General features: G+C 50.2%; 1 protein-coding gene across 1 annotated transcript in view; it reads right to left on the bottom strand.

The window, feature by feature from the left end:
• The window catches only part of CALCOCO2 (calcium binding and coiled-coil domain 2), a 433,408-nt gene that overhangs the window by 260,050 nt on the left and 146,434 nt on the right, over nt 1-26,924 (bottom strand). Inside the window, exons 4-5 of the mRNA XM_069242013.1 lie at nt 14,818-15,018; nt 13,399-13,486 (exon numbers count right to left, since the gene is read on the bottom strand). Coding sequence (XP_069098114.1) covers nt 13,399-13,486; nt 14,818-15,018 — 289 coding nt within the window. The remainder of the gene's footprint in view (nt 1-13,398; nt 13,487-14,817; nt 15,019-26,924) is intronic.

Raw genomic sequence — 26,924 nt, 5'->3', positions numbered from 1 at the left:
GGTGGATGTAAGTTGGTGGGGTGGGGGGCGAATGAGGAGTGCAACGCACGACAGATGAGAGCATGTGCCATATGGCAAAGTTGGTGGGGGGGGGCAATCACATCTAACATGCAGGTCATTGATGATTTCCTCCTTTCCACCCTGTACATGTCAAATAGGTCAGCGCCCATCAGAAGATCGAGATTTGGCGTGCCATCGCCAAGGAAGTCCGGAACTTGGGGGTCCACAACAGACGGGGCACCCACTGCCGCAAGAGGTGGGACAACATCCGCCGCGGAACAAGGAAGACCGCAGAAACACTGCTGGGGATGGCCTCCCAACCTAGGAGGGGTGCCAGTCGCACCATGACCCCCCTGATGTCCCGGATCCTGGCGGTGGCCTACCCTGAATTGGATGGGCGCTTTAAGACATCACAGCAGACACAAGGGGGTGAGTATCAGCACATTCTCCTATCTTTCTGCGCAGTGGAGGCGTCTGGGTGGGGGAGGAGGGCTGTGGGTGACATTAGGCCAGGGCGCTTTCTGTAGTGTAGTCCTCTCCCTTAGGCATGGCCCTGTGCCCCCGGCCCCCACCTCTGTAGGGTGACGAGTACAGCCATTGATGGTCCAGCATCACCCATGTGCGCGTTTGACGTCTCTTGGCCTGTTGTCCTAGTCAGTAGTACTGAGTAGTGTACCCCGAATGCGCGGCTTAGTGCATGAGGCTCATGTGTCTGTCCTCTCCGCCAACGGTGTTGACATTGCATGCACTCAACCTGGTCTTCTTTTTTCTCCCCCCACCCTTTCTCTTCATCTTCTTGTGCATGTGTGCATTAGCATCATCAGGCGGAGGAGATTTGGCATCGGAGCACGAGGGAGCTGCAGGACACAAGGCCCCGGTGGGCCCAGGAACAGACACCGAGGGCACCAGTGATCCGGAGGGCGAGGGGAGCACCACAACGGGGACCGGTGGTGACACCAGTGACTCAGACACGTCCTCGGATGGGAGCTCCTTAGCGGTGGCGGCAACATCCGGGCCCCGCGCCTCTACAGGTACAGCCGCCACCCAGCGCACCAGCACCGCCCTCCCAGCAGCCCCTCAGCCTACGCTCCGTGCCCGCTCGCCCAGGAAGGCGCGCGTCTCCTTCGCCCCAGGCACCTCAGCCCCTGCCCCTGTTGCCCCTGCTGCCCTCAGTGCGGAGCTCATTGACCTGGTGAGGACGCTCATTGTTGGGCAGACGACCCTTTTGAATGCCATCCAGGGTGTGCAAAGGGAGGTGCAACAGAGCAATGCGTACCTGGAGGGCATTCATTCGGGTCAGGCTGCCCATCAACGAGCGTTCACTGCTCTGGCCTCAGCACTGACGGCAGCCATTGTCCCTGTTTCCAGCCTCCCTCTTCTTACTGCCTCCAGCCTGTCTCTGTCTCCTGTTCCTCAGCCTATCCCATCCACACCATCAGACCAGCCTGCACACACCTCAACACCCAAGAGCAGCTCATCCAGACACAAGCACCACAGATCCCACAAACACTCACCCAAGCAACACACAGATGCAGACATTCCAGCAGTCACAACCACCTCTGTGTCCCCCTCCTCCTCGTCTCCCTCCTCCCTCCCTGTGACGTCTACACACACCTGCATGCACCCCAACATCAGCCAGTGCTTCCATCACCACCTCACCCTCCAGTACAGTCCACACTCGTGCAGTCACCACCCCCACTGCCATTTACACGTCCCCTGTGTCCTCTCCCACTGTGTCTGTCACCCCCTCTTCCAAGACACACAAACGCAGGCAGCCACCCACCCAACAGACATCCACCTCACGACAGCCTACAGCACCAGCACCTTCACCCAATGACAGCACACCTGACTCTCCTACAACCACATCCTCTTCCTCCACTCCCATCACCACTTCTCCTACCCTTTACCTTGGACCTAAAAAGCTTTTCCTGGCTAATCTTGACCTCTTTCCCTCCGATGAGCTCCCCCCTCCATCTGCAAAGAGTCCCAAGAGCACCGCAGCCACCACCAGCCCAGCTTCGAGTGTCACTGTTGTGCATGGGTTCTGGAGTCCACCCTTTGCCAGCAGTGACACATCGATCAGCAGCAAGGACACGTCCAGCCCCCCCCCCCGGCAAGAGGACCCGCAAAAACAAGGGCCGCCGTGCGAGGACTGACAGGGCTGCCCCCAAGGAGCAATGTGCGGCCACTTCACCAGCCACACCATCTAGGGGAGGCAAGGGCCCGAGAGCCCCATCAAAGGAGCGGAAGGGCAGCAGGAGCGCGGAGAAGGTGGACCCCACATGTCACATCCCAGCTGGGAAGGAGGACACTAAAGAGGCCAGGAGTCCGTCCCCGAAGGGTCCAGAAACGTCACGGTCCGAGGGCGACTGAGCAGGGAGTCCAGGCCAGGTCTGGCTCCCTTGACCTGCTGGATGAGCACCGCTGAACAGGGCCCGCGGTGCAGAAGAGCACGGCTGAAGAGGGCCCCGCTGTGAAGATAGGCACCGCTGAATAGGGCCCGCGGTGCAGAAGAGCACCGCTGAAGAGGGCCCCGCCGTGAAGATAGGCACCGCTGAACAGGGCCCGCGGTGCAGAAGAGCACCGCTGAAGAGGGTCCCGTCGTGCAGAAGGGCACCGCTGAAGAGGGCCCGCGGTGCAGAAGAGCACCGCTGAACAGGGCCCCGCCGTGAAGATAGGCACCGCTGAAGAGGGCCCGCGGTGCAGAAGAGCACCGCTGAACAGGGCCCCGCCGTGAAGATAGGCACCGCTGAAGAGGGCCCGCGGTGCAGAAGAGCACCGCTGAACAGGGCCCGCGGTGCAGAAGAGCACTGCTGAACAGGGCCCCGCCGTGAAGATAGGCACCGCTGAAGAGGGCCCCGCCGTGAAGATAGGCACCGCTGAAGAGGGCCCGCCGTGCAGAAGAGCACCGCTGAACAGGGCCCGCGGTGCAGAAGAGCACCGCTGAAGAGGGCCCCGCCGTGAAGATAGGCACCGCTGAACAGGGCCCGCGGTGCAGAAGAGCACCGCTGAACAGGGCCCCGCCGTGAAGATAGGCACCGCTGAACAGGGCCCCGCCGTGAAAATAGGCACCGCTGAAGAGGGCCCGCCGTGCAGAAGAGCACCGCTGAACAGGGCCCCGCCGTGAAGATAGGCACCGCTGAAGAGGGCCCGCCGTGCAGAAGAGCACCGCTGAAGAGGGCCCCGCCGTGCAGAAGAGCACCGCTGAAGAGGGCCCCGCCGTGAAGATAGGCACCGCTGAAGAGGGCCCCGCCATCTCAAGCACCGCTCCGCTGGGCCCTTTTTCTCAAGCACCGCTCCGCTGGGCCCTTCATCTCAAGCACCGCTCCGCTGGGCCCTTCTTCTCAAGCACCGCTCCGCTGGGCCCTTCTTCTCAAGCACCGCTCCGCTGGGCCCTTCTTCTCAAGCACCGCTCCGCTGGGCCCTTCTTCTCAAGCACCGCTCCGATGGGCCCCGCCGTCTCTGCACCGCTCCGCTGGGCCCTTCCTGTCAAGCACCGCTCCGCTGGGCCCCGCCGTCTCTGCACCGCTCCGCTGGGCCCTTCCTGTCAAGCACCGCTCCGCTGGGCCCCGCCGTCTCTGCACCGCTCCGCTGGGCCCTTCCTGTCAAGCACCGCTCCGCTGGGCCCTTCCTGTCAAGCACCGCTCCGCTGGGCCCTTCCTGTCAAGCACCGCTCCGCTGGGCCCTTCCTGTCAAGCACCGCTCCGCTGGGCACCGCCGTCTCAAGCACCGCTCCGCTGGGCACCGCCGTTTCAAGCACCGCTCCGCTGGGCCCTTCTTCTCAAGCACCGCTCCGCTGGGCACCGTGTCTCAAGCACCGCTCCGCTGGGCACCGCCGTCTCAAGCACCGCTCCGCTGGGCCCTTCATCTCAAGCACCGCTCCGCTGGGCACCGCCGTCTCAAGCACCGCTCCGCTGGGCCCTTCATCTCAAGCACCGCTCCGCTGGGCACCGCCGTCTCAAGCACCGCTCCGCTGGGCCCTTCTTCTCAAGCACCGCTCCGCTGGGCCCGCCGTCTCTGCACCGCTCCTCTGGGCCCTTCCTGTCAAGCACCGCTCCGCTGGGCCCTTCCTGTCAAGCACCGCTCCGCTGGGCCCCGCCGTCTCTGCACCGCTCCGCTGGGCCCTTCCTGTCAAGCACCGCTCCGCTGGGCCCTTCCTGTCAAGCACCGCTCCGCTGGGCCCTTCCTGTCAAGCACCGCTCCGCTGGGCACCGCCGTCTCAAGCACCGCTCCGCTGGGCCCCGCCGTCTCTGCACCGCTCCGCTGGGCCCTTCCTGTCAAGCACCGCTCCGCTGGGCCCTTCCTGTCAAGCACCGCTCCGCTGGGCCCTTCCTGTCAAGCACCGCTCCGCTGGGCCCTTCATCTCAAGCACCGCTCTGCTGGGCACCGCCGTCTCAAGCACCGCTCCGCTGGGCACCGCCGTCTCAAGCACCGCTCCGCTGGGCCCTTCCTGTCAAGCACCGCTCCGCTGGGCCCCGCCGTCTCTGCACCGCTCCGCTGGGCCCTTCCTGTCAAGCACCGCTCCGCTGGGCCCTTCCTGTCAAGCACCGCTCCGCTGGGCCCTTCATCTCAAGCACCGCTCCGCTGGGCACCGCCGTCTCAAGCACCGCTCCGCTGGGCCCTTCTTCTCAAGCACCGCTCCGCTGGGCACCGCCGTCTCAAGCACCGCTCCGCTGGGCACCGCTGTCTCAAGCATCGCTCCGCTGGGCCCTTCATCTCAAGCACCGCTCCGCTGGGCACCGCCGTCTCAAGCACCGCTCCGTTGGGCCCTTCATCTCAAGCACCGCTCCGCTGGGCCCTTCCTGTCAAGCACTGCTCCGCTGGGCCCTTCATCTCAAGCACCGCTCCGCTGGGCACCGCCGTCTCAAGCACCGCTCCGCTGGGCACCGCCGTCTCAAGCACCGCTCCGCTGGGCCCTTCTTCTCAAGCACCGCTCCGCTGGGCACCGCCGTCTCAAGCACCGCTCCGCTGGGCACCGCCGTCTCAAGCACCGCTCCGCTGGGCACCGCCGTCTCAAGCACCGCTCCGCTGGGCCCTTCATCTCAAGCACCGCTCCGCTGGGCACCGCCGTCTCAAGCACCGCTCCGCTGGGCACCGCCGTCTCAAGCACCGCTCCGCTGGGCCCTTCTTCTCAAGCACCGCTCCGCTGGGCACCGCCGTCTCAAGCACCGCTCCGCTGGGCACCGCCGTCTCAAGCACTGTTTATGGTTCACTGTGCCCACCATGCCTCCTCCTTGACCAGTGGAGACTGTCATCCACCTGATGGACTGTGGCTTTGCACTCCCCAGGATGGTACAGTGGGCAGCCCACCCACTGTAGAGACATTGAGAGACTGTGGCTTTGCACTCCCCAGGATGGTACAGTGGGCAGCCCACCCACTGTAGAGACATTGAGAGACTGTGGCTTTGCACTCCCCAGGATGGTACAGTGGGCAGCCCACCCACTGTAGAGACATTGAGAGACTGTGGCTTTGCACTCCCCAGGATGGTACAGTGGGCAGCCCACCCACTGTAGAGACATTGAGAGACTGTGGCTTTGCACTCCCCAGGATGGTACAGTGGTCAGCCCACCCACTGTAGAGACATTGAGAGACTGTGGCTTTGCACTCCCCAGGATGGTACAGTGGGCATGGTGGCTCCTCGTGGATCTGGCGTCGTGGACTCATGTGGCTGTGGTGCCCCCCCCTTCCCTTCCCCCTGAGGTGCCTGTAGTTTTTACATCTGATGCCTCTCCAGTGTTCTCTCCAAAGGACTCAGGTCTCCTGTGTGGGCTTTGCCCTTGTTTCTCAAAACTTTGGCCCACGGACATGATGAATTCGTAGGATGTGCAGGACTTGTTACTTCAGTTATACACTGATGTGTATATCATTTGTTTTCTTGTAAATATCTTTCATGGTTGTACGATAATTTTCAGGAGCTTTTTGGTACATAAATATTTATTCCAAATTTGATTATGTCATAGCATTTTTCAGGGGTGTTTGGGTGGTGTCACTGTGACTTGTTGCTCTGCATTGGTGTGTACATAGTTGGGGGTGGGGGGGGTCGCATATGTGTGTGGCCGTAACCTTTCGTCCTCCCCCTCCCGTGTGTCGTAGGTGCAGTACTCACCGTTGTCGTCTGCGCCGGACTTCGTACTCGTGGTAGATGAGAAGGTAGACGAGAGCAGGTAGGATGTTTAATTCGGGTTCCATGCTGTCCTCCTTCCTCCTGGAGTGCGTAGTGGTGTGCGTTTTCCCGTTCGTAGTCTGTTTCCGCCGTGTTTTTATCGGCGGTGCTCCCACCCCGGAAAAGGTGGCGGATTGGTGAGTTGTGATAGTGTGGGCGGTACATTGTCTGCCGCCTGGCTGTTGGCGGTGAACGCCGCGCTGTTTGTTTGTACCGCCGTGGCGGTCGGAGTGTTAAAGTGGCTGTCTGTGTAGGCGGTTCCCGCCAGGGTCAGAATTCCATTTTTTTGACCGCCAGCCTGTTGGCGGGTTGGCCGCCGCTTTAACACCGACCACCAGGGTTAGAATAACCCCCAGACTGTCTCAAAAATTTAAAATTGGAAGAGGAACACGCCAGGGTTGTCCACTGTCCCCTCTTCTTTTTGATTTGTACATTGAACCATTAGCTGCAAAAATTAGGGCTGATAGTCAGATCCCCCCATTTCAAAGTCAAGACTGGACGAAAAAGGTTGCTTTATATGCAGACGACTTAATGATCTATACAGGTGAATTGACATGGGTTTTTTCTAGAATTGTACAATGTTTAAAAGATTTTGGCAAAGTGTCAGGTTATTTGGTAAACTCGGATAAAACTGATATTATGTGTTGGAATACCATGTACAATAGTCCCTTGGTTAAACAACAAATTAGATATTTAGGGATACAAGTTACTGCCAACCTCTATGAAATAGCTAAGACAAATTTTGATTTGGTGTACACAGAGACTCGCAGATTGCTTAGAATATGGGCGGGCCTCCCACTATCTTTCCTTGGGAGGGTAAATATTCTTAAAATGATTATCCTCCCAAAGTTCACCTTTTTGTTTAATGCAATTCCTTTGGAATTTATGAAAAGTTGGTTTAAACAATTACAGGGAGATTTAACTTAATTTGTGTGGGCTCCCAAGGGGGTCAGGATTGCCTTCCAGAAACTATGTAGGACAAAGGGGAAAGGTGGTATTGCAGCCCCAGACTTTTACAAATATTATTTAGCCTTCCATCTGAAGAATGTGCGGATTTTGCTACGAGACAGATCGGAATATACGGTCTTTTGGTATGGAATGACTCAGGAGCTGTTAGAGGCTGGCAGGTAGTTTCTATACAAGTATGGCCACCCTAAATACTTCAAAAAGATTCAGCTAAAGATCCTCAGGGACGCTGCCAGGGTGTGGTGGCGGGTCAGACAAGCATTAGGAATTAAGTATTATAGTTCCTTGGCTCCGGTGTGGGATTCCCCCGGCACCCCAGAATGTTTGTTGGATAAGCTATCACTTCCGTTAAGAGGGGTGGGCTGCTGGGGACAGATCCAGGGGGATTCAAACATGGTGGTCTGGGAGAGGTTTGAGGAAATAACCTAACATAGGTCTTCGAAGTTCAAGTTTCTGCAGCTGGCTAGTTGGGCAGCAAAGCTTAAGGATCAGGGGGTTATGGGGAATGTCTGGGAGGAAAAATTGATTCAGGTCTCAGTTCCCAAGGAAATTGCGGTTTGGTATCAGGCATTAAGGGAAGCCTCTGACTCAAGCCTTCCTTTAGTGGAGAGGAGACTTTGGCTTGGCTACGATATGGGAAACATCTTGTTCCACGCTTTGGTCTGTTAGGCCAGCTCCACTATAGAAAAATCATCTGTTTACTTTATATAGAGCCTATTGGTCTCATCCGAGGCTATCAGGTCTGGGGAAGTCAGTTAAAAGCTGTCCACGTTGCGGGGAGCCTAAAGCGAATGATATCCATATGTTTTGGAATTGTAGCAGACTTGGAGAGTTTTAGTCTAAAATAGGAGCTATCCTTAAATACATGATAAACCCTGATAAAGAGGTAACTTCTATATTAGTGATCTTTGGGGTAGCTCATGAAGGGCTCACATTACTTAAACCTCAGAGGGATTTGATGTTTCTGTTGATCTTACTAGCTAGGAGACAAATTTGTTTTCAATGGATTTCCTCTTTCCCTCCTTCTGTATCAGGATGGTTGACATCAGTTAACTATTATTGCCGGTTGGATGCCCTTGGCTCCCCCGAAAAAAGGGATGATTGTTGAGAAATTTGGGTAAATGTTCAACAGTGTGATTTTTTCCTTTCTCTGGTCCAATGATTATTTTCCCTCCTTCTAGCCAGCCAACCATATATATCTGGGCAGGGGTGTGTAATTTATTAAAATATCTACTTGTCCAGGGGACAGGTTGCTTCTCAAATCTACTTGTCCTGTAAAAAGATCTACTTGTCCCTTTAGTGCCATGTAGTGTGGCGACAAATTATGGCAGCAATTAATTGCCTCTCTGATTATGCCAGGGCTACTACCATAGTAGGGCTTGAATACTTGGAGTTTCAATCCCTATTGTAGAAATGTCCTTATTTTGCCACCTTTCTGCAGATCTGCATACTGGGGCTGGAGGAAGCAGTAAGCAATAGTTCCAGGGCTGGAATGCCTTTGAGTCTGCAAACCTACTAAACTGCATGTTTTAAAGATTTTTACCAGCTTCTCTCTAATATTTTCCCATAATAAGAAAGGTTGGACATTTACTCCTGACAATGGCAGAATTAGAACTTCTTCCAGGGTTGGGAAGAAAGTGGCTGGAGGGAAAATGAACTTGCAAATGCTCAATAGATTTTCACATGAGCAAATCTACACATCGTATTTACCCACGCTAAAATACAGTTCACAAATATTTTATAGGGGTACGACATATACCATGGGTGCCCTTTTGTGACTTTCTTTAAGAATTTGGGGCCACAAGTAGGTAGGTTCAGATTTGTGACCTGCAAATTGCGAGTCGCAAATCCGAATGTAGGATGGTGTCCTTGACACCATCTGTGATTCGCAAGGGCTTCGCAAATGCCCACATCATGAATAATCATGAGGTGGGTCGCAATTTGCGACCCCCTCACGAATGGTGGCCTGCTGGAGACAGCAGACCACCATGTCTGTGACTGCTTTTCAATAAAGCAGTTTTTTTTGTAATGCAGCCCGTTTTCCTTAAATGACAACGAGATGCATAACAAAAAACGAAAAATGAAACGTTTTCGTTTCATTTTTTCAGAGCAGGCAGTGGTCCACAGGACCACTGCTTGCTCTGAAAAAATGTTTACAGTGACATTCACAATGGGAAAGGGGTCCCATGGGGATCCCTTCCCTTTTGCGAAAGTGTTAGCACCCATTTGAAATGGGTGCAAACTGCGATTGGTTTGCGCCCGCGTTCACAAAACAATCCTACATTGCACTGCGAGTTGCAATTAGGAAGGGAACACCCCTTACTATTTGCGAGTCGCAAACCCGTTTTGTGATTCGGTAACCAGGTTACTGAATCGCAAAACTGGGTTTGTGCATCGCAATGTGCTTTTTGCACGTCGCAAACAGCGAAAGTCGCTGTTTGCGACATGCAAAAAGCTACCTAGATGTGGGTCTTGGTCCCTAATTAGGTCTGGTGTTAACAAAGACATTTTGTTTTTATTAAACATCTATTTCTCTCTCTTTCGGCTGGCTTTAGTGTGAGTGATCGCATTCTGCTCTTCCACAAGGAGCATATTGCCACACAAAGTAGTTTTGTTCAGTGTCAGGAACTACAGTGGCAATCAGTGACGTAACGAAACTGGAGGGTGCCCCTTTGCAAAGAACATGGAGGAGCCCCCTCTCCAGACTCACTCAGGGCAGGTGCTGTGCTGACGGGGCCCCCTGGAGGGCGGCTGCGGGGCCTTTGTTATGCCGCTGGTGGCAACGTGTGCTTTAAGAGTTCAAAAACTTTTTGGGGGGGTTTTGCCAATGTTTGTTACAATGTTGAGGGCCTGGTAGCTCCCACAACAATAAAGTGTTACAAAAGCCATGTCAAAACAAGACACGCATTGATGAAACTAAAAGACTTATAAAAATATGTCAGATCAGTTGGCTTTGTCAGTGTTTGTTTATTTTCATGCTTCCCATAATCGTGTTGAAAATGGTTACACTGATTTTCCATTAGAAATATTTTTGGGAAATACTAGCATGCATCAACACATTTTACTAAATGACACTTCATTTGCATATAATCAGAGAGCATTCTGGGAGCATTATACTTAGCCTCTTAGCCTAAACTTTTCAAACATGTGTGTACACGTTTTCTTTTTTTTGTACTGGAACCAACGTCAGTAGTGAAGTGTGACCTTAAAACATTTATTTACAGCACGCACCCTAATAATGAAGGCTTTCAAATAATGAACCATAAATACAAGTTCGAACAGCATTATCCTTTGGAAACACATTACCTCAACTGCAGAGAGTTCAACTCTCTGCAAACAGGCAGCCAAAGGGTTTGTGCTGCAGGGGGTTGGGCCTACTTGTCCCAAGGACAAAGTAAACATAAAAACTTGTTGCCCTTGACCCCAAACAAGATGTCCCGGTCGAGGGCTTTTATGAGGACAAAAAAAATTAAGTGAATCAGTGTGTCCCTGGGAGGGCTGGGGAGCATTGAATCGTAGGAGCAAAGCATCAAGGGATAATACTGTACTGACCATGTCTATATCTGACGGAGATTCAGCAGATATTATAAACCAGTACATAGCATAGTCAGCCAAAGAAACCAGACTCTTAAGTAACATATTCAGGATTGATAGGCCAGTGTTCCTATGTGGAATAGCCAATGTTTTAAAGCCAACTGATGCAGCCTCTCCCGTATCTGCAGTTGGAGCTGGCACAATAGAAACCTATAGATAAAGAGGATGGGAGAAAGAACAGAGGGGGCCAGAAACATGTGAGAATAGCAGTACCATTTTGACAACAGATATTTTATCTACCAGTGACAACAGGAAGTTATGCACCTATCCACCTTGCTCTCGTTCTCTATCCCAACCGGTGCCAGACTACAGTTGTGCACAAAGAGTGACCAAACCTCATGTCCAATCCAGATCCCCAAGTACCTATCCCTCTCTGGACACCGGAAGGAACGAGTGTCATGACCATCCAATCTGATAACATGGGTGAGGGGTCATAGCTCTGATTTACTCTAATTGACAGGAAGTCCACAATTGTTGCCAAGAGAGGCCATGTCTGGGACTTTTGGGGTTTCTGACATTTTGATAGCTTTAGTTGGAGTCTCTCTGACCTTCAGAGGGGAGACACTGGGTTAAATTGAGCTATCATTTGCAGAACCCAAGGGAAATGCAGTACAATATGGGTTTGCAACAAATCTACATAGGGGGCTTTAATAAATATTTACTGTTTTTTACCTTTACTTTCTGTTCCCTCACCTGCTCTAAAAAGTATTTCCAATATAGTGGATGAAGATGAGCCTCTAGTGTCGCACCTCAATATGGCGCCTGCCTAGAATGCAGTTACAATGACTTTAGGATTAAACCGAGGAACTCCTTGTCATAAATAAGACCATCTGTATTTAGAAATGGATTCTCTCAAATGTACAGCGCCAATGCCTTGAAAATGTCCCAGGTGAACACACCACAAGGGGGCGAAACACGTGTCGGCTGTTTCTTTTTGTATTTCCTGAATTAATTACCCCATATGGAACCAATAAATGCACTTATACTGAACGTGCAGACTCGATGGATCATTGCTTGAATATGATCTGAAATGTCATAATAACTTTGATTCTTTGAATGTGGGTTTTTGATTCTTTTGAATCTCCTTTTCTAATTTGGGGCAAACTGGTCCATCCACCAATGGACTACCCACTGCCAAACAACAACATAGGGCAGTCCTGAGGAAGGGAGAATTGGACCTGGGTCGCTTTTTTTTTTTTTGAGCTTCTAGTGTCTATCGACTACTTGAAAAAGTACAGTTAATCCCAAATATTCAAGGAGATGAAGAAATCCTACACTCTGGGTGTTGACCAGATTTACCAACACACCCCTAAGTAAATATGTCTAATCCTCTCAGAACACCAGCCAAAAATGCAATCAAGACACCCAATCTGATAGCATGGATAAGGAGAAACAGCTTTGAATTGCTCCAATTGCAAGAATCCCCAGAAAGACAGCTAAATGAGACCATGCCTGGGAAAATGAGAGAAGCATTAGCGTGCCTGCTGTACACAATTGGCCTCCTTCATGAAGAAAGATGAGTATGCTATGCCACCCTGGTAGGTAGTAGGACCCTGTGTTTTTTTCTAAGTTTACCATAACCAATTTAATCCTAAGGACAGAAACCCAGTAGGCTCCCTGTCCAATAGAATCCACAATGTGTCTCATCTGTTCGGTTCCTGGTTCTAACCAGACCATGGAGAACTCGATTCATAATAACTATTTTCTCACCGAGAGCTAACATCCTAACATCAGCCCTCTATGGGTCAAAATGCACTGAAGGCCTTGTTATAAAGGACTGCGGTCAAAATAAAGTTTGGAACTTACATATGGCATGACGTCTGTACAAATTCAGGTGCAAGGATCTGTCAGGTACAAAACTAGACCGGACATATACCAATATCAGAATGTGGAAATGCAATATGGTGGCAGTAACTATAGCAAGTATTTTATTGTCTCATAGTAACAATAAAAATGGCATAAAAGAGCTAGCTCCACTGACTAGGATTTTTGTCAGCTTGAGCAGTAAAATTAGGTATCTCACAAAGGCAATCGCCCATGGAGGAGGCTTTCCTGGTAGACCTCCAGGAACCTGAAATATTAAACAGAAGTGGATCAGGTCGTGGAGACCTGCCACTAACCGAACTAACAATGGAGATATGAACTTCAAAAAGAGTAATATGACCATCTGAAGGCATCCAAATGCCCCTCATGTAAAACACTCAGACAAGCATAACGTGTGGAGTGCTAAGTTTATATCTCCCTTTTGGTTAATGACACAATTCAGTAAATGGTCAAGAACATTACTGCTGCATTCCCTACTAACCAGCCATACAGGCATACAAGCATCAATCTCAACCAGAAATGTAACCTCCCTGCTCACAGCACTGGGAATGTGGTGCCTCTAGTGATGTCTTTAAGCTAGGTAGTTCAGACTTCAGTGTAATCTCCATGTATATGGCTTACATGCTACTCACATAACACCATGCTTGTCAAAAAAAACATCATCGGTCTCCAAGTCACCTCAGCAGCCTTCAGGTGAGCAAGCAGTTGCCATTGGTAACACTGCTGTAGAACAGATGCAACAGGGATTTGGGATGCAAATGCCAGTAGACAGTGTGACTTCAATGACAATAGAAGATACCGCAACAGATAAGGTGAGGTGAGGTAAGGTGATTCAAGGTGATGAACTGACCTTTAAATAGCACCTCCTGTTGGGATGTGCTGCTGGAAGCAGGAGCCCACACAAAGGTGAAATAATCGCGTGGAGTGGTCCATCCGACCTAAAGAGACAGAAGGGACAGAAAAGTGGGACTCAATATTTGGAACTATAATACTGTGGGCAGAATACCCACTGCCATCCCTAGTAAGACTTATAAAAAGAGAAAATGCATAGTGTTCTAGTTTCACTAAACTGATTTAGGACCTGAAAAAACAGAGAGCCTAAGCCTATGCTCATTACACTAGTCACAAAACCCAAATGTTTGTCTTGATTTAGTTTACAAAATTACATCTTTATTAATTAAAAAAATAATTTATGGGTGTTGAATAAAACTGTTAAGAGTCTCAAAAGTACTGAAATGTAAATATTGGGATGCCTTTTTTTATATAAGTCACAGTTTCGAATACTAAGAAACTTTACTCTGATATGGCCACAAGGCAACATCATAGCACTTTACAAAACAAACTACAGAAATAGATCATTAACTTTTATCTTAAAAAATTTATGGTGTCATGATATGTGTTGTGCTTTGATGTTTTCTTTCTGCAAGTTAAGGTTTAATTTCTGTTGTTAACTATTTTGAAACTTTATAAAGCAAAAGACAGCTCTTGAATCCATCTTCATATATCTAACACACAAAAGGTAATGGGAAGAATTCTTGCAATTCAACTAACCACTGGCAATCACTCGGTGTACCATCCCAACCCATCTGTCTTTTGATCACCATGACACCTCAAGTTTGGACCCAGCCTTCTGCAAATCAACCTTGATCCTGCACCTCATGGGAATGGTCCAGCAACCATTCCTTCCATCACCTTTTGTGTGTCTGATCTAGCTTCATACAGTCAACTTCTCTAATGCTCCTAGTATGTGTACATAAAGCGCCCCACTGCTCCATGACGTTTCTCTCTTGCATTCATATCTATATCACCACTTCTTCCTTTCTATAAACCTCCTCCACATCTTCCATTAGCTTCTCCATGCCATGCTATTAATGTTTCTACCCTTCTTTTATCAACACCTGTCCTTCTTTACATAAACACTCCTCCGCCCCACTTCCATTAGTCCTTCCCCTTCCAAAAACCATGTCCCTTACATCAATATGCATCCTCTCTTCTCTTTCATCCGTCACTCCAGAATGTCCTTCCTCTCTTATTATATATAAACGTTTTTTTTTTTATTTAATTCATGTTTTCGCATATAGTACCTCCCTTCTTCCCATAAAGCTTGTTCTCCACCAACAAGAATGCTTATCCAACTCCCTATTATGGCTCCTTCTCTGATGTCCACCTCCCCATTGATGGAAGTTGACTGCCACCTTTCCTTTCTCGAATTCTCCTTCCTCCCCTTGGTAAGCAGGCCTATCCCCGTTGTGTAAAACTGTTTGGCTACCTTGAAGATTCCGATCCAGTCCTTAGGCCGCCCGACGATGTGCTTGCTCAGGGTGTATTGGCAAATCTGGTCAATGCCTGGGGTGTAGGATTTCTTCACCTCGTTGAAAACAACATGGGAATAACTGTGATTTTCCAAAAAGACGATCGAAATTGGGGGCTCCTCTTCTTCTGCTATGTTGGCCATTTCTTTGGGGCGGAACTGGAAAGAGAAAATAAAGGGAAAATAAACAGTAAATACATAATAAAGGCCAAATATACAGCTGTGATAGAAAAACACATTTGACTGCGTTCACCCAAGGAACTACAAATAATTGCTCTGTGCTGCTCACTGCCTCCCCTTTGCCCAGTCAGCAAGAGTCAAATTAAAGCTATCAAAATATCATATGAAAACAGAGGTTACCTGCCCTTCATACATTTGAAAACGTCAGTCCCGGCACTTCCAGGGTATTCCAACACCCTTACATTTCTTCAGGGCTGCCCTACCTCTTTGCTGGACTGTAGGGATAGGGGCTGTGGTACAGATTACCAAACAAACCTAGTTTTCTCCCAGAAGTCAAGAAAAAGGGCTTTTTGTTGTCAATGAGTAAACACACCACAAGAACTTACAAAACAGAACAATCGAAAAGCATGTTATAATTTATCAATTTATAAACGGGTTTGACAACTAAGCCTTGAGCTTCTGCGCTCCCATTTTTAGGGTCGAGCCTGCAAGAGCAGGTGGTAGTGCATGCGTCTTGCTTGCAAGACTCTGTTGTCTACAGTGAAGGGCTTGGAGCCCACCCACTAATTGCCATTTGTTGGCTTGCACTGGAACTCTTCTTTACAGCCTCGTTAATTTGTCACTGCAGGCCTGGCATAACTTTGTTTCCTCTCTGTGGAGCAGGGACCAAGCACGGATTGAATCAACTTAATTAGTGCCCGTCCGCTGCTCCTGACATGACTGAGCTACTCTATTGTTACTTGTAACTTCTAGTGCCATGCAAACATAAGATATGTGACTGCCAAAACAAAACAGCAAAGGACAAACAAAATTGCAAAGTTGTATTTTCTACAGCTAGCTTTCTTTTATTTTTCTCACTTTGCACTTATGTTATCTTTTTTGTGCTGGTAGGCACTGTTCTCAAAAGATGATGATTATCTTGTTCTAAATAATGCAAAGACATTGTTTCTTTCTCATGTGTAATTTCTGAAATGATGCTTTAACACATAATTGTGCATCATACCCCAATCCACACCACCTCCCCCCACACCAATCCACCCCACTCAATTCATTCCATCACACTCACCCCAATAAAATCCACTCCAACCCACCCCAACTTCATCTGGCCCACTCCAATATAAAACAATCTGCCCCACTCCAATCCAAAACAATCTGCCTCATTTCAATCTTTTGCACTCAGGTCTGCCCCACTCCAATCCAAAATATTCTGCCCCACTCCAATCCAAAATATTCTGGCCCACTCCAATCAGCCCCATTCCAATCCAAAACAATCTGCCCGACTCCAATCCAAAACAATCTGCCCGACTCCAATCCAAAACAATCTGCCCGACTCCAATCCAAAACAATCTGCCCGACTCCAATCCAAAACAATCTGCCCGACTCCAATCCAAAACAATCTGCCCGACTCTAATCCAAAACAACCTGCCCGACTCCAATCCAAAACAACCTGCCCGACTCCAATCCAAAACAACCTGCCCGACTCCAATCCAAAACAACCTGCCCGACTCCAATCCCAAACAACCAATCCAAAACAATCTGCCCCACTCCAATCCAACACAATCTACCCCACTCAAATCCAAAATATTCTGCCCACTCCAATCCAAACCAATCTGTCCAATCCCATCCAAACCAATCAGACACATTCCAATCTGAAACAATCTGCCCCACACCAATCTGCCCTACTTCAATTTAAAACAATCTGCCCGACTTCAATCCATTTCAATCTGCCTCATGCCAATCCAAAACAATCTCCCCCACTTCAATCTAAAACAATCTGCCTCACTCCAACCTGCCCCACTCCAATCCCAAACAACCAATCCAAAACAATCTGCTGCACTCCAATTTACCAAACTCTAATCCACCTCATCCCATCCCATTCCAATCCAATCCACCACGCTCCATCCCAATTCACCCCACTCCAATCCACCCCAAACAAATCCCCCCCACAACAATCCCACCAACCCCAATTCAACCCAGTCCAATCTACCCCACTCCAATCCAATAGACTTCATCACAATACAATCCACCCCAATTCACCCCACTGCAGTTCAATCCACCCCACTCCAACCCAAGCCATCCAACTCACTGCAATCCACCCCACTCCAATCTAATCCACCCACTCCAGTCATCCTACCCCAAGCTCCCCCTCCGCATTTCAGTCAACTCCGACCCACACCAATTCATCCCACTCCACTACCAATCCACCCACTCGTTCAATCCAACCCACGCCACTGTAATCCAGTCCAACCCCCTTAAATCAATTTCCACCCACTCTAATCAATTCTACTCCACTTCAATAAATTCCACTCAACTCAAATCCAATCCATCCCATTTAAGTCCACTGCAACACATTCCACCTCACTCCAATCCAAACACACCACCCCAACCCATCACACTCCAGTACAATCCACCTTAATTCAGCCTAATCCAGTCCCCTTGATTCACCCTACCCCAACCCACCTTAATCCACCTCACTCCAGCCCAGCCCACTCCAACACAATCCATCCCACCCACTACAGTATATCCTACTCAATCCAATTTATCCCATGCCAATCCAATCCACCCCAGCCTACCTTAATGCAATCCACCCCATCCCAATCCACCCACTCCAATCATTCCGCCCTTGCCCCTCCTATCTAATCCACCCCAATCTACCTCACCCCATTTCAGTCCACTTTGTCCCACCCCACTCTACCCCAATCCAATCCACCCCATCAGTCCACTGCACTCCAATTCACTCCACCTCAATGCAACCCATCCTATTCCAATCCACCCCAAACTAATCCACTGCATACAATCCCAGTTCAGTCCACCCCACCCCACACCAGTCCACCCAACTTCAATGCAATCCACCTCAGTCCAATCAACCTTCACTTCAATCCAACCCAACTCACTCTAATCCAATCCAATCCAATCCATCCCACTCCAGCCCACTATACTGCAAATCAAGCCACCCTACCCCACTTCAATCCACCCCACCCCAATTCACCCCACTCTACCCTAATCCAATCCACCCCACCCAGTTCAGTCCACCCCATCCTACCCTAACCCAATGCAACCAGTTCACACCACTCCAATTCACTCCACTCTAATCAACCTCACTTTATTCTAACTCATCCACTCCAATCCTATCTACCCATCTCCAGCCCACCCCACTTCAGCCCAATACATCCAATCCACCCCACTCCAATCCACCCCAGCGCATTCTAATCCACCGCTTTCCTATGCAATCCACCCAACCCGCCCTACCCCTCCAACCCGCTCCACCTCACCCCATTTCAACTCACCCCAATCCACTCCATTTCACCAAACCCCACTCTACCCTACTCCAATCCACCCCACTCTACTCCAATCCAACCTACTCTACTACTTCAATGTACTCCGACCCACTCCACCCTATTTCCCCCACTCGACAACACACTCTGCCACCCCAATCCAATCTACTGTACCCCATTTCAACTCATTGCACCCCACTCCAATCCACCCCACTCCATTCCACCCCAACCCACTGTACCCCACTCCAATCCACCCTGTTTACTCCAATCCTACCCGCTACTCCAATCCACTTCACCCTTTTCCACCCCACTCTACGACACACTCTGCCACTGAACCACAGAACTCTTTTACCCTCTACAACACTCTACTCCACCTAGTCCACTCTACGACACTCCAACAAATCCATTCTATGACACTTTACACCCCACTCCACTCTATGACACTCCACACCACTAACCTTTAGCCATGCGGAACAGCAGCCAAACTGATATACAACATGCCAAAAACACTGTGCCAAAGCCAATAGCTCTTGTATAGGTGAGACATATTGGCTTTGCCAATGCTTGTTAATAGCTTGTGTTGACTGGGATCATGTGGGCCCTGTTATTCTACATAGTTTCAAAACGTATTCGTGTCCACTCACTTCTTCCTAGAATGACTTGGCTACTTGGGCTCATTTCTCACGAACGCCTCCCTGGAGCCCTGCCTTCAGATGCTTCTTCTAATACCATATCCACCTGGGTTTCTAGAGTTCTAGAACTAGTAGTAGCAGGAGTATTTGTTACTCCACTACTTGTAGTAGCGCTATAAGTCTCCAGTAATAGTATTGATAATAATAACAATGAATAATAATGACAATAAGTAGTAATACTTTTAATGATAATTAACGATAACAACAATAATTAACGATAGTAATAATAATTAAAGATACTAACAACAATAACAGCAACAATAATAATAATAATAATAATAATACACTGAAAACTCTGTATCACTGATTAACACTGGCCATCCCCGGACAAGCCATTAACTGATAATGCAGTGCCCTTGACTAATACTGACGGACACAGGGTAACACTGAACCATCAACTAGCATTTCTGCGATGGGATAATACTGTATCCTTGACTAACACTGGCCCAATAAGAGAACACGGCCCTTGATAAACACTGATTCCGCATAGAACACTGTACATTTCACCAACATTGACATCACTGTGCCACTGACTAACACGGGCCTCCGCTGGATAGCACCGTGCACTTGGCTAACACAGAAGCCATAGAATAACCATGGTCCTTCACTAACAGATTGTCGTATGATAATGCCATGCTCTTGACTAACTGTGCAACACAGGACAATAACCTGCCACCATCTGAATACTGATCCCGCTCTCCTTCAGTCCATCCATCCAATCAATGCACCCTCTCAATCGCTCCAAAGAGGCTCACAGCATGCCTTCCAAATACCAGCCCTCGAGACGTGGTGTCCTGTCCCAGAGCAGCCTGCCCTTGCTTTTCTGTGTGCCTTGAAAAACACCCCCTCCTGCGTACTGGTCACTCTGCAGGTGCCTCTCATACCAGGGCACAGGTGGAGCAGACGCAGGGCTTACAGAACACTGGCTAATAGGGAGAAGCCTAGACCCAACATAAGGCAAGTGTGTTTGAAGCCCTAGGACTTGAGCCTCGCAGCCTGTTGCTATAAGTAAATCTTCCAAGATAAATCCTGGAGTGAATCCAACTTCTGCACAGCCCTGGCTGGGCCTAGGCAATGGCCACACCAGGAGACGAAGGATAGGGTAAGCCTGCTGGCAGCTTAGGCGCTGCTGCCCTGCGAATGAGAACGCCAGGGCCCGGCTTTTGCCAACCAGACCATGGCCTGTGCCTCGAAGCCCGAAGTCTTATCCTCCCAAAAGCCTTAATTCTCTAAGGAAAATGAAAAACTGTCACCCACCAGCTCTCCTCGAGTAAACTGTCTCTCTCTACCTCTGTATCTATTAACTTTCGGGCAGTAGTAAGGTTTGTATGCCCCTGAGGTTCTTCCTCCTAGGAAGAGTTCTGAGAAAACACCAGGACATGGCATAACCTGTCACCAGTCTACAGACGAGCAAAAGGGCCAAATGTTTACTTGCCACTGACAGCACAGCTATCCCTTGATCTGCTACTCACTCGGTACAGAGAGCAGACCTATCTCTTACCACAGCTACTCCTTACTGCCAACAGGCACCAGCAATCTCTTGCTCCGCTGACTGATCTCTCCCTCCTCTACCCTGTCGCAGACACCAAAGCTACCCCCCGCCTGGTGCAGACAGCGGACCTAGCCACCTCTAGTTAAAGCCATCGGAGCTACGCCTCCCTCCACAGATCTATCCCTGGACAGGCGCTTCCCTGCTTGTCTGATAATCTTTCCATTGGTCTACCTGGTGTTACGTATGTCTACAGCTATACACCTGCCGGTTCCATAGCTCCCGTGGCTGAGCCACTGCTTGAAACACTGATCAAACAAGTTAGGGTGAGAGCCGCAAGCTCCGAGCCTCCCTGCAGAGCAACCGGCAGTGTTAATCCAGGACATTAAACTGGCTCACTAGGTGAAGACTCGAAGATTGCAGAATCTGTTGCTTGGCCAAGGGTTAGACTAAATGCCAGACCACCGAAGAACCATGGGCGGGTGAACCACAATTCCAGACATGGGTTGGCCCAGATGAGCGTAATGCAATAAGAGGCCATTTAATTAACAACAGGTATGCTATAGAAATCCCCCATGCATGTTAAGAAGCCTGCTTACATCTGAGTAGGAAGGCCATTAATATTAAGAAAGAAACACAGCTACAGTGAGACAAATAATAGGGCACATAGAGCAAATTGGGTTACCAGACTATTACTAACAGAAATTAAAACCCTCAATGTAGGATAACACAGCACAAACCCAGCAATCTAACATTAGGATCAACTTATATGCAACCAGTCCCCTATACTGCACTCACACAAACACTTCACTAACAGCTGGAAAAATCCAACCCAACCACACTGCTACATACAAGTAAAGTGTAGGAAGAACGAGTTACTTACCTTCGCTAACGACTTTTCTGGTGGATACATTAGCTACCTGTGGATTCCTCACCTCATGAATACTCCCATGGCGCCAGCATTCGACGGAAATCTTCTTACTAGTCTCTGCACGTCGACGAGGACGTCACTGTCTCGCACGCGACGCCGTCTGACGTCATACAGGCAATAAGAGGTCCTCGACGACGTGCAGACGTCAGTACCAATCATTTTTTACGTGCATGAGAACAACCAGGCAATGCAATGAAAGAGCAAGGCAACATCCATTATATTGTAAAAATACACCACATTGTATGAATAACTGTAAATCTTTTTATGTACATATATATATATATATATAAAACTCTCTCTTTTAAAATATATACACACACCAAGTATATACATAAAGATATATACACATATACATATATATATATATAAATATATTATATATACATCTATTGCACCCTCAAAGACCAAGAGGAGCGCACTCAAGGATTACTTGGCAAGACCATAAAGGCAACGGGGAGGCGGGTGGGACCGTGAGGAATCCACAGGTAGCTAATGTATCCACCAGAAAAGTCGTTACCGAAGGTAAGTAACTCGTTCTTCTGATGGATACAACTACCTGTGGATTCCTCACCTCATGAATAGAGTCCCAAAGCAGTACCACGCCCGGCGGTGGGTGCCTAAATGGTCAAACCAAGAAATCCTGCAGCACTGACCGTGCAAAATGGCCGTCCCTTCTAACCTCAGAATCTAAACAGTAATGTTTTGCAAAAGTGTGAAGGGACGACCAAGTTGCGGCCTTGCAGATGTCGACCACAGGAACACCTCTGGCTAAGGCCGAAGTGGCCGACTTAGCTCTGGTGGAATGAGCTCTAATGCCCTCAGGAGGATCCTTCTTTGCCAAAGAGTAACATATTTTAATGCAAAGAACAACCCACCTGGATAGTGTTCTCTTGTGGACTGCCTTTCCTCTCCTCTTGCCCACGTATCCAATAAACAGCTGATCCTCCAGCCTGAAATCCCTTGTTCTATCGATAAAGAAGCTCAACGCTCTCTTTGGGTCCAGACGGTGCAGTCTTTCTTCCTCTTTGGAAGGATGAGGCGGAGGATAGAACGTGGACAAAGTAATTGCCTGAGCCAAATGGAAGGGTGAAACAACCTTCGGGAGGAATGCAGCCTTGGTCCTCAACACCACCTTATCCCCATAAAAAGTTGTATAAGGGGGTTTTACTGATAAGGCCTGCAACTCACTCACTCTCCTTGCTGATGTTATAGCTATCAGGAAGACTGTTTTTAAAACCAAATACCTCAAGGGGCAAGAATGCATAGGTTCAAAAGGGGACCCCATAAGGAAAGTCAGGACTAAGGACAAATCCCATTGCGGCATAACGAATGGCTTTGGAGGATATTGATTTAGAAGACCTTTCAAGAATCTGATAACAATAGGAGATTTAAATAAAGATGGTTGGTCTGGAAGACATATGAAGGCTGACAAGGCCGATAAATAACCTTTAATGGTAGCCACTGCACAACCTTTCTGCGCCAGAGATAGAGCAAAAGACAAAACGTCCGATAGATGAGCATGTAAGGGATCAATCTGCCTCTCTCCACACCACGCAACAAATTTAGACCACCTATTAGCGTAGATAGATTTAGTGGAGTGTCGCCTGGCCGCTAATATAACATCCACTACCTCAGGCGGGAGAGAGAAGGAACTCAGGTTGCCCCGTTCAATCTCCAGGCATGTAGGTGCAGACTCTGGAGGTTGGGGTGTAGAACCTGCCCCTGCGACTGTGAGAGGAGGTCTGCCCTGAAAGGGAGACGGAGCGGCGGGCACGTTGAGAGTTGGAGAAGGTCGGAGTACCACACCCTCCTTGGCCAATCCGGAGCTATTAAGATTACTAGAGCCCGGTCTTGGCGAATCTTCCTCAATACTCGAGGAATCAAGGGTATGGGAGGAAACGCGTAAAGCAACTGGCCGCACCAGGTCATTTGAAACGCGTCCCCCAACGCTTCCTGCATCGGATACTGAAGGCTGCAGAACAACGGACAATGCGCGTTCTCTCGAGTGGCGAACAGATCTACCCGAGGAAACCCCCACTTCTGGAAGATTAAACGGACTTGATCTGGATGGAGACGCCACTCGTGGTCTGCCGAGAAGTGGCGACTGAGACTGTCCGCACGCACGTTCAAAACTCCGGCCAGATGGTTTGCTATCAAGCAAATCCGATGGTCCTTTGCCCAGGACCATAGTCGAAGAGCTTCTCTGCAGAGAAGGTACGACCCCACTCCTCCCTGCTTGTTTATGTACCACATCGTGGTAGTATTGTCCATTAGGACCTGTACCGACTGACCACGAAGGGAAGGGAGGAAGGCCTTGAGAGCCAGACGTACAGCCCGTAACTCGAACAGATTGATGTGAAAAATCTGTTCCTCTGGAGACCAAAGACCTTTGATCTCCAGATCCCCCAGATGAGCTCCCCACCCTAGAGTGGAAGCATCCGTTATGACTGTGGCCACTGGTGGCGACTGCTGGAACGGCTTTCCTTGTGAAAGATTGTTGCTTGCAATCCACCACTTCAAATCCACAGCAGCATCTCTGGAGATCTTGACAGTACCCTCTAGATCCCCTCTGTGTTGAGACCACTGCCTTCGGAGGCACCACTGAAGAGCCCTCATGTGCCAACGAGCATGCGTGACCAACAGAATGCAGGAGGCAAAAAGACCGAGCAGACGAAGGACCTTGAGGACTGGAACTACCGCTCCATTTCGAAACATTGGAACCAAATCCTGAATATCTTGAATCCGCTGAGGCGGAGGAAAGGCCCGACCCAATGTTGTATCCAGTACTGCCCCTATGAACAGGAGGCGCTGAGAGGGCTCTAGGTGAGATTTGGGCTCGTTCACCGAAAAGCCCAGGTCGAACAACAACTGGGTTGTTGACTGCAGATGACGCAACACAAGCTCCGGGGACTTGGCTTTGATCAACCAATCGTCCAAGTAAGGGAATACTGCTATCCCCTTCCTTCTGAGCTCTGCCGCAACCACCGACATCACCTTCGTGAAGACTCGAGGTGCTGAAGTAAGACCAAACGGAAGGACCGCAAACTGGTAGTGTTGCGATCCCACCACAAACCGGAGATACTTCCTGTGTGACTTGAGTATCGGGATATGAAAGTAAGCATCCTGCAAGTCGACAGACACCATCCAGTCTTCCATGTTCAACGCCAAAAGCACCTGTGCTAGGGTCAGCATCTTGAACTTTTCCTGCTTGAGGAACCAATTCAAGATCCTCAGGTCCAGAATTGGTCTCAAACGACCATCCTTCTTGGGAATCAGGAAATACCTTGAGTAAACTCCTTGACCCCTTTCCTGCTCCGGGACCAACTCCACCGCGCCCTTTAAAAGGAGGACTTCTACCTCCTGTTCTAGCAACAGGAGGTGTTCTTGTGAACAATACGAAGGGCGGGGCGGGATGAGGGGCGGAAACTCCCGAAAGGGAAGGGTGTAGCCTTTTCCCACAACACTGAGAACCCAAGTGTCCGACGTAACAGTCTCCCATTTGGTGAGAAAATGCTGTAATCTTCCCCCTACAGGAGAGGAGTGAGTGGGAAATGGTGGAAGCCTAAGGCTGCTTCCCCTGCTGCACCCCGCCAGAGGATGAGGAAGAGGCAGAGTGCTGCTGAGAAGCTCCCCTGGTGCGGACCCTACCCCTCCCCCTAAAAGATCTATAGGTATGGGAAGAGGCAGGTTGCTGATATCTTCCCCGAAAGGAAGAGGAGGAAGAGCCACGCCCAAATCCACGAAACCTCCTGAAGAATCTGGAAGAGGCCGTGGAAGAAGGAGCTTGGAGTCCCAACGACTTAGCCGTGGCCCTGCTCTCCTTAAACCGTTACAAGGCCGAATCAGCCTTAGCCCCAAACAGTTTGTCCCCATCAAACGGGAGATCCAACAATGTGGACTGTACATCTGCCGAAAAGCCCGAGTTACGGAGCCAGGCCTGTCTCCTTTCCACCACAGTTGTGCCCATTGCTCTGGCTACCGAGTCGGTGGTATCCAGTCCCGTCTGGATAATTTGGGTCGCAGCAGCCTGGGCATCAGAGACAAGATCCAAAAGACCCTGGGGAAGCTCTGTAAACGAAGAGGAGATGTCATCCATCAGAGCATGAATATACCTCCCCAGGATACAGGTTGCATTGGTGGCTTTTAATGCCAGACTGCAGGACGAAAAAATCTTCTTCGACTGCGCCTCCAGCTTTTTTGAATCTCTGTCCCCAGGCACCGTCGGAAAAGAACCAGGCGCTGACTTGGACGAACAGGAGGCCTGCACAACCAAGCTCTCCGGCGTAGGGTGCCTAGATAGGAAACCAGGATCAGTTGGAGCCGTCCGATACCTCCTGGCCACGGCTCTGTGAACTGCTGGGGAAGATGCCGGCTTCTTCCACACCTCTAAAACCGGATCCAGCAGAGCGTCATTAAAAGGTAATAGAGGCTCCGCCGCGGCTGAGGCCGGATGCAACACCTCTGTCAAAAGGTTTTGTTTCGCCTCCACCACCGGCAAAGGCAGGTCCAAAAAACTAGCTGCCTTCCGTACCACTGTATGAAAGGAAGCAGCTTCCTCGGTATATTCCCCCGGGGACGAAAGGTCCCACTCAGGGGAAGTGTCCAGCCCACTGGCCGACTCCAGTCCACGCAGCCCATCACCCGAGTCCTCTAGCTCTCCTTCCTCTAGGGCTCGTTGGTACTCCTGCTCTTCTAGTACCCGGAGAGCACGCCTCCTTGAATGCAGTCGTTGCTCAATCCGCGGAGTCGACAATACGTCCGCCGAAGTCGGAGATCGGCGCCGATCTTCCGAAGCCACCGACGCCGCATCCGGCGCCACAGGTAACTTCGGCGCCGACTGAAGAGCAGTTGAAACGGATGGACCCACCGGAGTCACAGGCCGAAATCTCGACGTCGACGGGATGGAAATCCCTGGGGCCAATCCCTCCGAAGCCACCGGAGCGGCCACCGGCGCCGACACTGGCGCCGAGCCCACGTTCCCAAACGGGAGAAAGGGCATAAAGGGTGCCGGCCGAAGAGGCGCAGGATCACCCAAAGAAAAGGCCAAAGGCCCAGCCGGAGCACCCCCTGGAGCCATCTGTTGGAAGATGGCATACATCGCATTCAAGAATGCGGAACTATCGGCTCCAGGGGTGGGAAAAGACGGATACTGGGGTGCCTGACTCGGAGGCGACCCCGACGCCGGCCTCGGCGTCTGCGCCGGAGAAAACACTTGAGGCTCCAATACCTCAATCACCGACGCCTGTCCAGGCGAAGTTGGAGACGCCGGAGAGGGCAACGGCATCGAAGGATGCGGCGTCACCGTGGGGCTGACCTCCCATGTCCTTCGGCGCCGATCCGGAGACCTGGAACGAGCCTCCCTTGAATGACGCCGAGATTGTCTACGGCGCCGGGAGTCTCGATGACGCCGATGTCTTGGAGAAGACTTTTTCTTGTGATGCTTCTCCTTTGACTTGGCCATAAACAGCTTCGCCTCGCGTTCTTTAAGGGCCTTCGGA

This window comes from Pleurodeles waltl, chromosome 6, assembly GCF_031143425.1.
Source record: "Pleurodeles waltl isolate 20211129_DDA chromosome 6, aPleWal1.hap1.20221129, whole genome shotgun sequence".
Lineage (NCBI taxonomy): Eukaryota > Metazoa > Chordata > Amphibia > Caudata > Salamandridae > Pleurodeles > Pleurodeles waltl.
The sequence above is the reverse complement of the archived record's forward strand: the minus strand, read 5'-3'. Positions and strand labels throughout refer to the sequence as shown.